We start from the raw sequence: 12,312 nt of genomic DNA on the forward strand, positions 1-12,312 counted from the left end.
GCATTCATGATATGCTGATTAAAAAAAAAGTGTACCTTAAGCACAAATAGTGCCATAAAATAGTTTGCTGCTCTAAACGTTAACCTTTTTCAAATTAAGACTTCAGGTTACAGACCTTAGAGTTCCATTTCTCACCTGCCTTTATTCTCTTTTCCTTTTATTTTGTTTTCTTGGCCTTTGCCTCCACTAGGATCCCACTCAACATAAGAATCTTCAACTTTCAAGTTCAGATGAGATGATGTATTGTCCAAATTGAAGACAAGAGCTGTCCAAAATAAGATTTCAAACAGTAAAATCATCATGAATTCTCCTCCGACTCAATGTCTATTTAAGAAAAAAGTTAGGAGCCATGTACAATGCACTATAAAGTTAAGCAATTATAGTTGGTCTGACATTTGTAACGATAAGCTTAAGTGAAATCCAATCATTCAAACTGTAGTCTCTGGCCCATGCCACACAACAACATCTTCAAATCTGTGAGGTTGTTTGTCTCAGCAATTACATTTCAGTATTAATCAGTGATACTTCCTACTAGTTGCAGCCTACTCTCAAGTTTTATAGTTTCCAGAGATACTGTGACAAAAAACTAAGCCCATTTTCTGCACTCCATATCACTGCTTCTTCTGCAAGTTATTTCTGTTATGAAGTTTTAACAGTCATAACCAGTTGATTACAAAAAAGCTGAAAGAACAGCAAATACCCGGGGACAGCTGAACTGCAAAATGACCTGCAGAGATTAGAGCAGGCATTAGGATGCAGGCAACTAGTGGAGATTCAGTAATAATTAGTGTCAAATCCTTCAGCCAGAGAGAGAACGGACAGCACAGATACAAAGTAGGATAGACATAGCCAACCAGCTGCATCCATCATTTTAGAGATTTTATTTTCACCTCTCTGAATACTGTCCGGCTATTAGCAAGTACTATATTTACTGCAGGAAGAAATGTTTAAGAGGTTTGTTAGCTCAAGAGGTCCATAATACACAAGCTTTAACCACTGCATAGGCAAACAGATTGAGATCAGAGGCCCACCCTACCAATAGAAAACCAAGATAAAAAGTTATGCCAGTACTTTAAATCCATCTAATTGGAATTGGTCATTTAAGCAATCCCATCTTTGTTATTGCTGACTAAGCAAAAATCACTGAGCCTCATGAAATGAGGCTCATAAAAGTTATACTTCTGAAGCTGAAGCAAGCAGTCTAACAGGATTCTCATACTAAATAGGTACTACTTAATTAGAACACATTCCATTTTGCATTTTAATATGCATATTTTTAAAATACTTTTACAGCCACTGTACAATTCAAATGCAGTTTTTACCGGAAGCAAAATGGAATTAGCCAATTTGTCTGAACATCTTTGCCATTCAATAACTGTGCTGCAGCTGGTATAAAGATTATTGTATCTGAAAGTTAACAAAGCTGTGGCAATTGTCAGATGTTTCTACAGTTTATATAGTAGGTAGTGCCCTTTACAGATAACTATCTCTGCCTCAGATAGAGGTATGGATATAAGAGCACAGGCTCAAGATCCATCAGGGACCTTTGGGATTTGGTGTAGCTTCTAGAGAATTTTTAGGAAGCACAAACAGATACAGCTAGTTTCTTTTTGAATGCAGACCATTTCCAAAGTTACTAGGTGCAGAACTAAACAATAAAGTTCCCTCAAAAATGCATTTTATTGATTTCTATTCATAGAAATGTATTTTTTACCATGTGCTCATCGTACCAACCAGACAAGCATACTACATCTGCCTGCTTAATGTCATAAAACTCAGCTTGCTGGCAGACACTGGATTGGTTTCCTCTCTTGCAGCACTCTTCAAATCTAGTACCAAGTTTCACTGTCAGAATTTACTTACATTCTAATTCAACTAAAGGTCATACTGTGTCTGGGGAAACTGCACTACCTTATTTTGTATTATGAAGCTATAGCCTTTGAAAGCCTACTGTTTACAAAACTTAAGGAACCTTTCTTAATACTTCATTGACTTTAATATCAGTATTTTCATTTACACGTAAGGCACTTAGGCTTAATTGTCTAATTGAAAAGTAAAAAAATCAAACTGATTGGTTTGACATGTTGGGTGGTTTACTGACCTTCCAATTTGCTGTTTTTGTCTCACTGAAGCATTCATTTTGGGTCCAAAAATGAAAAACAAACAAACAATCTACTTGGTCAGCTAGCTTTTTTGGAACTCCTCAGAATAAAACTGAGCACCTTAATCCATCTTTGAAGTTCCTGAAAAGCTACTTTGAAACTCATCTTCTCTACAAAACATAGTAGGCCTAGTAATAAATTCCTTGAAGTTTCCAGGAAGAGCTAGATTCAAATAGAATGGAGGTTGTGTTGTGACAAAGCCTCAAAGACCCTTTTTTTTTTTTTAAACACGCATGAAATCTAAAAAGTTAAATCCTTAATGTCAACTGTAAATGAGAAACTGCAGTCTGGAAAACTGAGCTTAATATTGGAGATGAAGATCAGTTTTTAAAGACAAAAAAGAAAAAACTGAATGTCTGATTTTCCTGAAAAGATAAATAGCACCAAAAATATTTTAAATTGACAGGGTCAGAGGTGACAGATTAACGATCTATGTCTAAGCTTAAAATCCCTCATCTTCATGGAACCAGAGTTTCAAATCCTCTTTTGACTCAGCCCTGTATTTTTCTAAGGCAGATAAACTCAACCCACATTAGCGTCCTTCAGAACTGGAATCTTGTCTATTCTGTATGGACATTAGCGATATGATGGCATTTTTTGAAAGAGTATTGGTGAAAGCCCTGGTGGCTCTGGTCCAAAAGAGCTACCGTCCCACTAATATGGCATATTGTTTTGTTAGTTGCTGTCCTATACCTCAAAAATAAGAGTGATGTTCTGAAGTTGCATTGAGACGTTCTGCTCAGACAGACCACCAATCAAATCTACTCACTCCATGTGGATCACTTGATGTTCTGAAAAGTTGTAAGTTACTTTAGAACACAATGCTACATTCTCCTCAGTTTAAGGTATTGTTTTCTACACATTCATGTGAGGCTGCTGTATCATTTTACCTTTAGTCTCCAAAGTCACTGGATCAGAGTATTCCCCTGCCACGGCCTTGTTGCAAGCTCTTACTCGAAAGTTCATATATTTTGAATCAAACTTCAGTCCTGAAAAAAATTTTGAAGCGCTTAAAGTCCATCATAATGATAGTGATTAGTGATTCTATATGTTCTAGATTAAGAAAATAAGAGGAAGGTTTATTTAGCATAGAATGAGGAGGAGGAGGAGGAGGAAGACTGGTCGCTAAAAACAAAATAATCTAGCTCTGTATAGGAAGGCCCTGTAACTGACCAGTTATCTGGAAGCTCACTTCATTTACTAGGTAACATTTGTGTTTGTTAAAAGGATGCCCCTCCAATGGAAAGTTTTGTATGTTTTTGAGTATTCTACATGTAATCACATAGAATATCCAGGTTAATAAACAACAGGATTCTATGTTTGCAGTGTTGTTGTAACCATGTTGGTCCCAGACATGAAGAGCAGCTCCCTGTAAGCGCAGAAGCTTTTCTTTAACCAACAGAAGTAGGTCCAATAAGAGATAGAGACACAAGGTGGGTGAGATTGTAACAGGATTCTGTGTTACATACAGAAATAACCCGTGTTCATTCAGAATCTCTTCAAGAGAAGACTTGAGTGTAAATAAGTAATCTTTACCAGATAATGTATATTCAGTGCCCTTTATATAGTCTATCAACTCCCAGCAGGTTTCATCTTTTACACGAGGAAGCCCATCAAAATTAGTTTTCCTATATTCCAATACAAAATGATCAATTTTGTTGTCTTCTTCTGGCATTCTCCATACAATCGTTACAGCATTGTCAGCTACCAGACACTCTACTGGATCTATCTCTGGAGCTTTGGGGACTGCAAAAAGAACAAAAAAAAACAAAAGAATGTTAGAGTACTGATGGAAGAAAAAAAAAAAAAAAAGAAAAAAAAAAGTGTTTGCCATCCAAGTGCCGCTGTCTGTTTCTTTGGATCTACACAAGGGGATCAGAAATTCCCTTTGGTTCACTCCTCTCAGGGGTTTTACTCTATCAATAAATGGATATATTCACTTTATAGGCAGAGTATTAAATAGAACATTAAAACACAAAATTAGCATTTTGCTAACAAATGTGCATTAGATCTAGGATTAACTTCTACTATTCTTTTTTGTCTTTGTTTTTCTGACAGTACGAGTCAGGCTGACCTTGAACAAACAGTAAAGCAGAGCTGGAGTCCCTGGCAATTGTAGTTCCATGGTTGGAATAGCAAGTAGGAAGAACATTTTAAGAAGTTTAATTAATTGTCTTAAGGCTCTTTCAAACAGATCTTTTTATAGAACATTCAGAGCTAGAATCCTGATATAGCATCATGCAGGAAGAGTATGCTTCCATCACTTGAGGAAAAAGGTTGGTTTATAATATCCGGATACAAGCACCACTATCCAGATTTACAACATAGCATTTCCAGAGAATTACAGGAGGTACATACAGATACCACGGTGAAGCTGTATCAAAACATTTTATTTAAAAACCCCACAGATCTACCAATGATTATGGTTGATTTTCCAACAAAATCCAAGCAAGAGGATAAGAGCTAAAAAGCAAACTAGCTTCTGACTGCCAGGACACTGGGGAATGTATGTTTCCAATAACCATAATGCAAAGTGTACTCAAATTACTGTGTTTTTATTTTGTTATCCTCCAAGTCTTCTAATCTCTCTGAAATCAGTAGAATAAGTGATACAAGATGACCTCATTATATCCCTCAAGTACTATATTTAAAAAAAATTCCTTTATTCAGGCCCTGATGCATTAAGTTTTCGGTTACCCTTACACTAGAAACAAAACCTGTTATCCAAACTAACATTGCTCTTATTAGCCCTCACCCACTACTCCCAGTCAGTACTTGGTCATATTGCAGACCTCATGACACCAGCTACCCAAGAAGCACATTTTACAACTTGCACTAATTTCGCTGTATTTCTCTTTCCCAACTACATCCCCAAATATTAATGTCTGAGGCTCAAATCATGCTTAGAGTGGAAGAAACAGAATCAGGAGATGGGAGCATAGAATTGTAGGATTGGAAGGGACCTCGAGAGGTCATCTAGTCCAGTCCCCTGCACTTATGGCAGGACTAAGTATTATCTATTCTAGCAATCCCTGACAGGTGTTTGAAGATTTTTAAGAACAGGTTAGACAATGATGGAGATTCCACAGACAATTCCTAGACAATTTATTCCAGTGCTTAACTATCCCAACCATTAGGAAGCTTTTCCCCCATGCCCAACCTAAACTAACATTGCTGCTATTTAAGCCCATTGCTTCTCGTCCTACCCTCAGAGATGGAGAACAATTTTTCCTCCCTCCTCCTTGTAACAACCTTTGATGTACTTGGAAACTTATGTAGCTCTCAGTCTTCTCTTCTCCAGACTAAACAAACCCAATTTTTTCAATCTTCCCTCTTAGGTCATGTTTTCTGGACCTCTAATAATTTTTGTTGCTCTTCTCTGGACTCTCCAGTTTCTCCACATCTTTCCTGAAATGTGGAACCCAGAACTGGACACAGTACTCCAGCTGAGGCCTAATTAGCACAGAGTGCAGCAGAAGAATTACTTCTTGTATTAGCATGAGTGTTACAAGCACGACACATCCTAGACTGATGTTTACTCCCCGTGTTACACTGTTGACTCATTTACTGTGTGATCCACTGTGACCCCCAGATCACTTTCTGCAGTAATCCTTCCTAGGCAGTCATTTCCCATTTTGTGTGTGTGCAATTGATTGTTCCTTCCTAAGTGGAGTATTCTGCCTTTGTCCTTATTGAATTTCATCCTATTTACTTCAGGCCTTTTCTCCAGTTTGTCCATATCATTTTGAATTTTAATCCTATACTCCAAAGCACTTGCAATCCCTCCCCGCTTGGTATTGTCTGCAAACTTTATAAGTTTACTCTCTCTATCATCTAAATCACGATACGCCAGTAGATAGCAGACAGCATTACCAAATAGGATTTAAAAAGAAAAAAACCCACCTTAGTAGCCATTATTTTAATCCAATGGAATTTCACAGGTTTCTTTCTGAACACAGAACAATGCACATAAAAGCAAAGGTAAGCAGCCATCTACAGCTCCAGTCCATGACTAAAACCTTATTAGCGAGCATAAACCAAGAACGGAGTCAAATTTTTACTGACAAAAGTAAAGATGTATCCATGTGCTTCTTGTTCAAGAATTTGTTTTTGCTTATAAAGGAAACAGTTCTCTACTTAATACTCAAACAACATCTAAAGTTTCAAAAGAGTTCTCAAAATAGTTTTTGAAGCATGCTTGATTCACAACCCATGAAGTATTTTACTCCCGAGGCCTGCCATTTTGCAGCAAGCTATTCCTCTGATAAGTCACCATAAAAATGACCTGTCAGAGGAATAGAGAGTTTCATATTTAGGCCTTTATTTCTGTAAAAGTACACTGTTTACAGAGCAGGTGATTTTTCCCCCCCTCAATGATCAGCCCTGGAAATGGTCTGAGTTCTGAGTCAAGCTAGTTCTTTCCATGTCATGCACTATCTTAGACTCACAATTAAGTCTTGAAGATCTACAATCTTCAAATTGTGACCCTATAACACTGTTGCTTTCATTGGGTTTTCACAGATGTAGCCAATTGGAACTTGGTAAGCAGTTCTGTTGATGCACAGGATGCAGCAGAAATTTTTAGCTCACTTTTAATTATCAGCTCTGCAGAGTGATGAGTACAAAGCAGTAAGAATTTTGCTGTTCAAACCAGCAAATACATGGTTATGCTTTCTCCCCTTCATATAAAAACCTCACTGGGTTTTGTTAAATGTGCATACAAATTACTTAAGTGTATTTAATCCTCAGAATGCACATTGTTCAAAATGTTCAGATTGCAATTTCAAGTAAGTGTTCAGTCTACTAATTAGCAGGGCTTCTCCTTTAAGATCCTACCTCAAATCCCAATACTTTTCCAACTTGTTTGGTCTGGCAATAGGTGTGCTGAAAAAGCAGTCTGAAAGCATTAACACCATGTTCAGTCACACTGATCTGGTTGGACACACATCCTAGTCTTTTGAAAAAATTGTTAAGAGTTCAGCTTTCCTGACTTGTGTTTAATTCAACCCACTAGCCATGCTCCTCTCCAGTCATCACCGACTACCTATTCCCCTCTAGGTTCTAGATAAAAATTGTAGAAGCATCTGCAAATAAGCATTAATTCTTTTTAGCTTTTGAAGATGCTGAAGTTAGAATCCTAATGTTTCTAATATCAAAAAGGCATTTAAGTTATATTCATGTAAATACTTCAGAGTGACAAACATTCAGTACCATTAGGTTGGTTTTGATTTCTAAGAAGAGTTTTCCCCCTTCTGAATACATAATAGGAGCACATTTACCAAGGAATGTGGTACCATTTTCAGTCACTTTTTAGAGCGGAACACTGGTTAATTATGCCTGTCTCTGGTTTAGTTTGCTTGTTCCATATATCCCAAAAGAAGGTCCGTCCTAGGGCCCTCCTTTGGAGCGAACACCACCACTGAAGAGACACAAAAGACTCACTATTTATTGGGGAACTTATTAAAGCTCTTCATGCCTGAATCAACCACCATTCTTTTTTCTGATGTAGTAATACAGCTTAAATGGCAGCATGCTTAAAAAGATGCACACTTCAATAGACAAGTGAAAGTTATAATTCAAATCATCCCAGCAGATGTGCCATGGAAGTGCATGAAACATCATGTGGGAGTGGTAAAAAACTACCTACAATTTCAATTTGCATTGAAGACCAGCAGACATCTCATGGAAAGCTTTGGAAAGCCTATTTAAAATTTTGCTTTTACTGTATAATTAATCTTTATGCAAATAGAACCTAGTCAGAACATAAGGAAAAAGTTATATTCCACCTGAAGTTACAAAACAAGGGAAGTTGTGAGAGCAGAAGACACTCTCCCCCACTCAGTTCTCTTTGCATTAAATGCAAGCAGCTTCCATTAAACCATCAGAGAGTTGCACATTTATAATTTGCCCAGTGGAGATATGGTGCCCTCCACTTTATGTTTGTTAGCCTTCCCAGTAGAAGCAGAAAGTCTTCTTCAGTCTATGTACATATCCCATGCAGCCAGCCTCCCAACCATGCTGTTGAAGAGTTATTAAACGTTTTTGAATAGCACAACTTAAGTGTAAATGCTTCTCACTTCTCTCAAGCATCCTGTGGTCTGTTCATAAGATTTGATTCATATTCATAAGATTTGATGTTCCAGCAGGGCACATGGTTTACTAAGCGTTTAGGAACTACTGTCTAACTTGTATAGAGATTGAGAAGAAAGATTTACAGAAATGGTAAGTTCAAAAACTTGAGAATCACAAAAATGGTTCTAATTGGTTTAAGGAGAAATAAAGGAGTATTTGGAGAGAAGATTATAGAAGTCAATCAGCAACTGGTTAAGAGTTTAAGAGAAATATTAATACTTCCGTTTAGGCAAAACAGAGATGTAAAGTAATTCAGAGGGCATGCTAGCAGTTTTTGAAGCACCTACTCCTACCCATTACTTTTGGCATCTTATTTCATGCCAGAGAGAGATTTTTATGTGTTTACTTTTAGAATTCATGAAGTACTCACCACCACACCAAGTTTGGGATTTCAAACTGTCTGAATCAATGCACAATATACATTTTGCCTGCAAGAATCAGTGCTGCTTTAAGTAGTGACAGAGCTCTATACCAAAAGGTTACAAGCTATTTAAGTTATCCACAAGAAGAAAGCCAGTGATATCCTTATAGCTGATCTTCCCATATGTAAATGGAAAGTGCTGGATTATCTCGAATGCGCAAGTATACAGCTAACCAAAATTATGTTGAAGGTGGCTGCATAATAAGGGTTAAACTGGAAAAATCCTCAGTTAAGGAACAAGTTTTTTTTTTAAATGGCTTTAGTGCCTACCAACGTTTTCACTGACAGCCCTGAGCACTCAAGTGCTCCATTTGTCTCTGCACATAATAGGTACAAGCAGCATTTCAAGCTTCCTCCCTTACCTAGGAAAGATACTGTTCAAGGTTGTTTTAAAATTCCCACACCAAAGGAAAGGCTGTTAAGCTGAAATTCAGACGGTAAATATCAGCAACAAAGTTTAGTGCAGTGGTTGTCAACCACTTTACCACTGTGGGCTACATATGCAGCTCTCTCTGTTATGTGGGCTGCATCCACACAATATATATACTACCTGTATGGCCCTGAGGATGTCACATAGGCCACAGCTTTGTGGTGATTGGGCCACACTCACGTTCTTGCCTCTGCACTCATATCCCTGGCATCTTGCGAACTGTATGTAAAGTAGTAACATGTCAAACAAGATTCAACTTGCGAGTATAATAAACACTTGATACCTTGCCAGTTTGATTAGGATCCTAGACAATTACCTATGACCGCAAAGGAACAAGTACAGGGCTAGACAAAGAATAAAGTTCCATTCCCACCTTTGTTGACTAGCCCCAATACTGAATAAATGTCTAAATGCATGCAAACATCTTTATGAAGTAGAAGATACAGATCGGATATTTGCCAAGATATATAAAGCTTTAGTAAATGCTGAAGAAACTGCTCATGGTAGCCTTAAAAATCCACATATTAAAAGCAACAAACAAACTATTATTTATCACAGATATCTTATAGTATAAATATTCGGTTTACCATGACTTAATTTTACCTGGCAAAAACTTTAAAGCTTCGAGCATCTGCCTTTCCTGAGAGAAATCCACCATCAAATGTGTCATGTTATCACTGACCTTTGGTTTCAAAGAGATGCGGAATGCTGAAGCCATTGTCACTCTACAGGAAAGAAAAGCTTATTAGGAAGACGTGGATCATGTTTTGGAAAAAAAAAAAAAAAAAATCTATAGACAGGAAGTTAACTTTTGATGTGTGTGTTAAAACCATCATGATTCCTTATTCACTCCAGGAGTTGCTACAGGTTTGAGGGTGCTGTTCTTCCCTTATTTGGAAAAAAGTCCACTCCCACATTTTAAAATGGTGGGAACCAGTTTTCTGAAGTTTAAGTTAAGTGTTTCACTGTTATAAGAATAGTATCTCAAAAGGATCTGGTGTTATTTGCAAGTGCCTCCCTCTCACTGATCTAGGACATTGAAAGTCTTCATGTAAGACAGCCTAGAAATGGTCAGAAATACTTTCAGCCTGATTCTCCCATGTTTTGCACGTCGTATATTCATTTACACTTGTGCAGAGAGCGTAACTAGCCACTGAGAGTTAAGAATTCTGATTTGGTAGCATTTTGCAGCCACTTCGCACAAGCATGACCAAATAAAAGATGCAAGGCATTGAAGAATTAAGGTCTTAGTCTTACACTTTCTGAAACCTGAGAATTAAACCCAACAACATTTAGGCCTTGTCTACACTACAAAAGATAGTGGAGCTATGTTCGGTCGACTTACAGCCACCGCATTACTTATTGTGGTGGCTGATGTCCACACTACCCTCCTTGGGTCGGTGGTGTGTGTTCTCACCAGAAGCACTTCCACTGACCTAAAAGGGGCAGTGTGGAGAGCCAAGACCCAGTCTCACAACTCCGTTGGCAGCTTCTTCCCACCCCACCCAGGGTCCAGCCACTCAGCTCTGCAGAAGAGCGGGGTAGGTAGCTGGGCTCTACCTGCCTGGTTTTCTTGTCAATTTCACAGCTCCAGCTGACTTTTGTCTACAAAAGTCTGTAGTGCAGACCAGCCCTCAAAGTGACCACTTACTTATCCATTATTAGAAATGCATTCAGCTGCCGACACTGTAGAACACAACTTGTTCTTAAATTACAGGAGTCTATTAAAGATTTCACTATAAAGCACTAAGTCTTCCATTTAAGAAAATTCCAGTTGTCACTTTCAAAATGGGCACCTGCATTTTAAATACCGTACACTACTCAAAAACAGTCTGTTTTCTGCTGAATCAAATAGGCATGCTTTACTGAATTGAATTGAGATTGAATACTGGTATGACGACATCCTCAGTCTAAGTAATTGGGAAGCAATAGGAAAAGGAGATTAAGTGCCTTCCAGCACCTACCACACAACTTTATACAGCATTACCATGGAGTGCTGTCCATCTGTCAAATACTCTTCTGAAATAGCATGTCCAATCTATCCTGTCCATGTTTTAAAAAGTTGAAACATTTAGAAAAAATCAAGTTCTGAAAAGTAGCAACTAGTGACATGCTGTTTCAGAAATCAAAAGTGGACAAAAACACTTCTTCCAAATTCACATCCAGGAATCTAGAACATCAGAGAAGCAGCTAGCAATAGGATTCTTAAGTGTTTTAGTGAAGGACAGGAGGGACACTTATCCCCATATCCGGCCCATGAAAAAAAGCATCTTACTGAAACTACTTTTACAATGGTGAGTGAATGAAGCACAAAAAAGGGCTTTAGCAGTGGAGACAGTGTGGGAAGAGTAAGTAGTAACAGATCTTAGAGACTTGATATAGAAGGCAAAGAAGAGTGCAGAGGACATCAGGTTGCTAGTTTGGGGGAAAAGGACTATGTAGTGGCAATGGAAAAGGCAAAGGTGCTGTGGCCATTTAATTTCCTAGCATAGTTACAGATGGAGTATCTTCCAATTTTGATTCCTACCCTACTTCAAATGTTAGCTCAAAATTTAGTATTACAGGATCAATTCCAAATGACCCCCAGTCCTAAATTCTGCCCCATCCTTCAATAATCCCAGGCACCTAATTAAACAGATTGCTTGATGTGATTTTTCAGAACCTTAATTTTATGTCATAACATTCCTAAACAGTGGAGAGATATTTGAGAATTAAGTTTCAATTTGAGGACATAAGAAATTTGTTATAAAACACTGATACTTCAATTTAGAATTGTGAGCCATTGGTTTTAGACTCCATAAAATTATTCAGAATTGTGATACCTGTGAAGTAGTTAGATCTCAGAATCTGACAGCAGCCTCTCAAACAGTCACTGAATGAAAGGGATTATACACCTGCTACTGTAGTACTTAAACTGCCTTGTCTTAACTAGATGGCAAAGTGGCCCCAGTTATCCATGTTTTGAGTCTTTTTACTTCTTAACCTTATCCATTTTTAAAACCTGTATTCTTTCCAAGTTTGTTGCCTGACTGGCACATCCTCAAAAAGTTTCAAAAACCCTAGTATTTCCTGCAGAGAATTTTACAACAAGCTGGGAATCCTAAAAATTACTAGTTCAAAGTGGCAGTATCCAAGAGTTCCAGGAGTCTAAATAGGATTTACTTTTT

The 12,312-nt window shown here is 37.8% G+C and overlaps 1 protein-coding gene across 2 annotated transcripts in view; it reads right to left on the reverse strand.

Annotated features, from left to right (window-relative positions):
* Positions 1–12,312, reverse strand: part of FSD1L (fibronectin type III and SPRY domain containing 1 like) — a 47,318-nt gene that overhangs the window by 16,161 nt on the left and 18,845 nt on the right. For both annotated transcript variants that reach the window (XM_067553287.1, XM_067553286.1), the window contains exons 6-9: positions 9,749–9,870; positions 3,699–3,908; positions 3,053–3,151; positions 136–265 (exon numbers count right to left, since the gene is read on the reverse strand). In XM_067553287.1, the coding sequence (XP_067409388.1) occupies positions 136–265; positions 3,053–3,151; positions 3,699–3,908; positions 9,749–9,870 (561 nt within the window). The remainder of the gene's footprint in view (positions 1–135; positions 266–3,052; positions 3,152–3,698; positions 3,909–9,748; positions 9,871–12,312) is intronic.

The sequence above is a fragment of the Emydura macquarii genome, unplaced genomic scaffold, assembly GCF_026122565.2.
Source record: "Emydura macquarii macquarii isolate MOO-44397 ecotype Brisbane River unplaced genomic scaffold, CSIRO-AGI_Emac_v2 contig_1451, whole genome shotgun sequence".
NCBI classification, from domain to species: domain Eukaryota; kingdom Metazoa; phylum Chordata; order Testudines; family Chelidae; genus Emydura; species Emydura macquarii.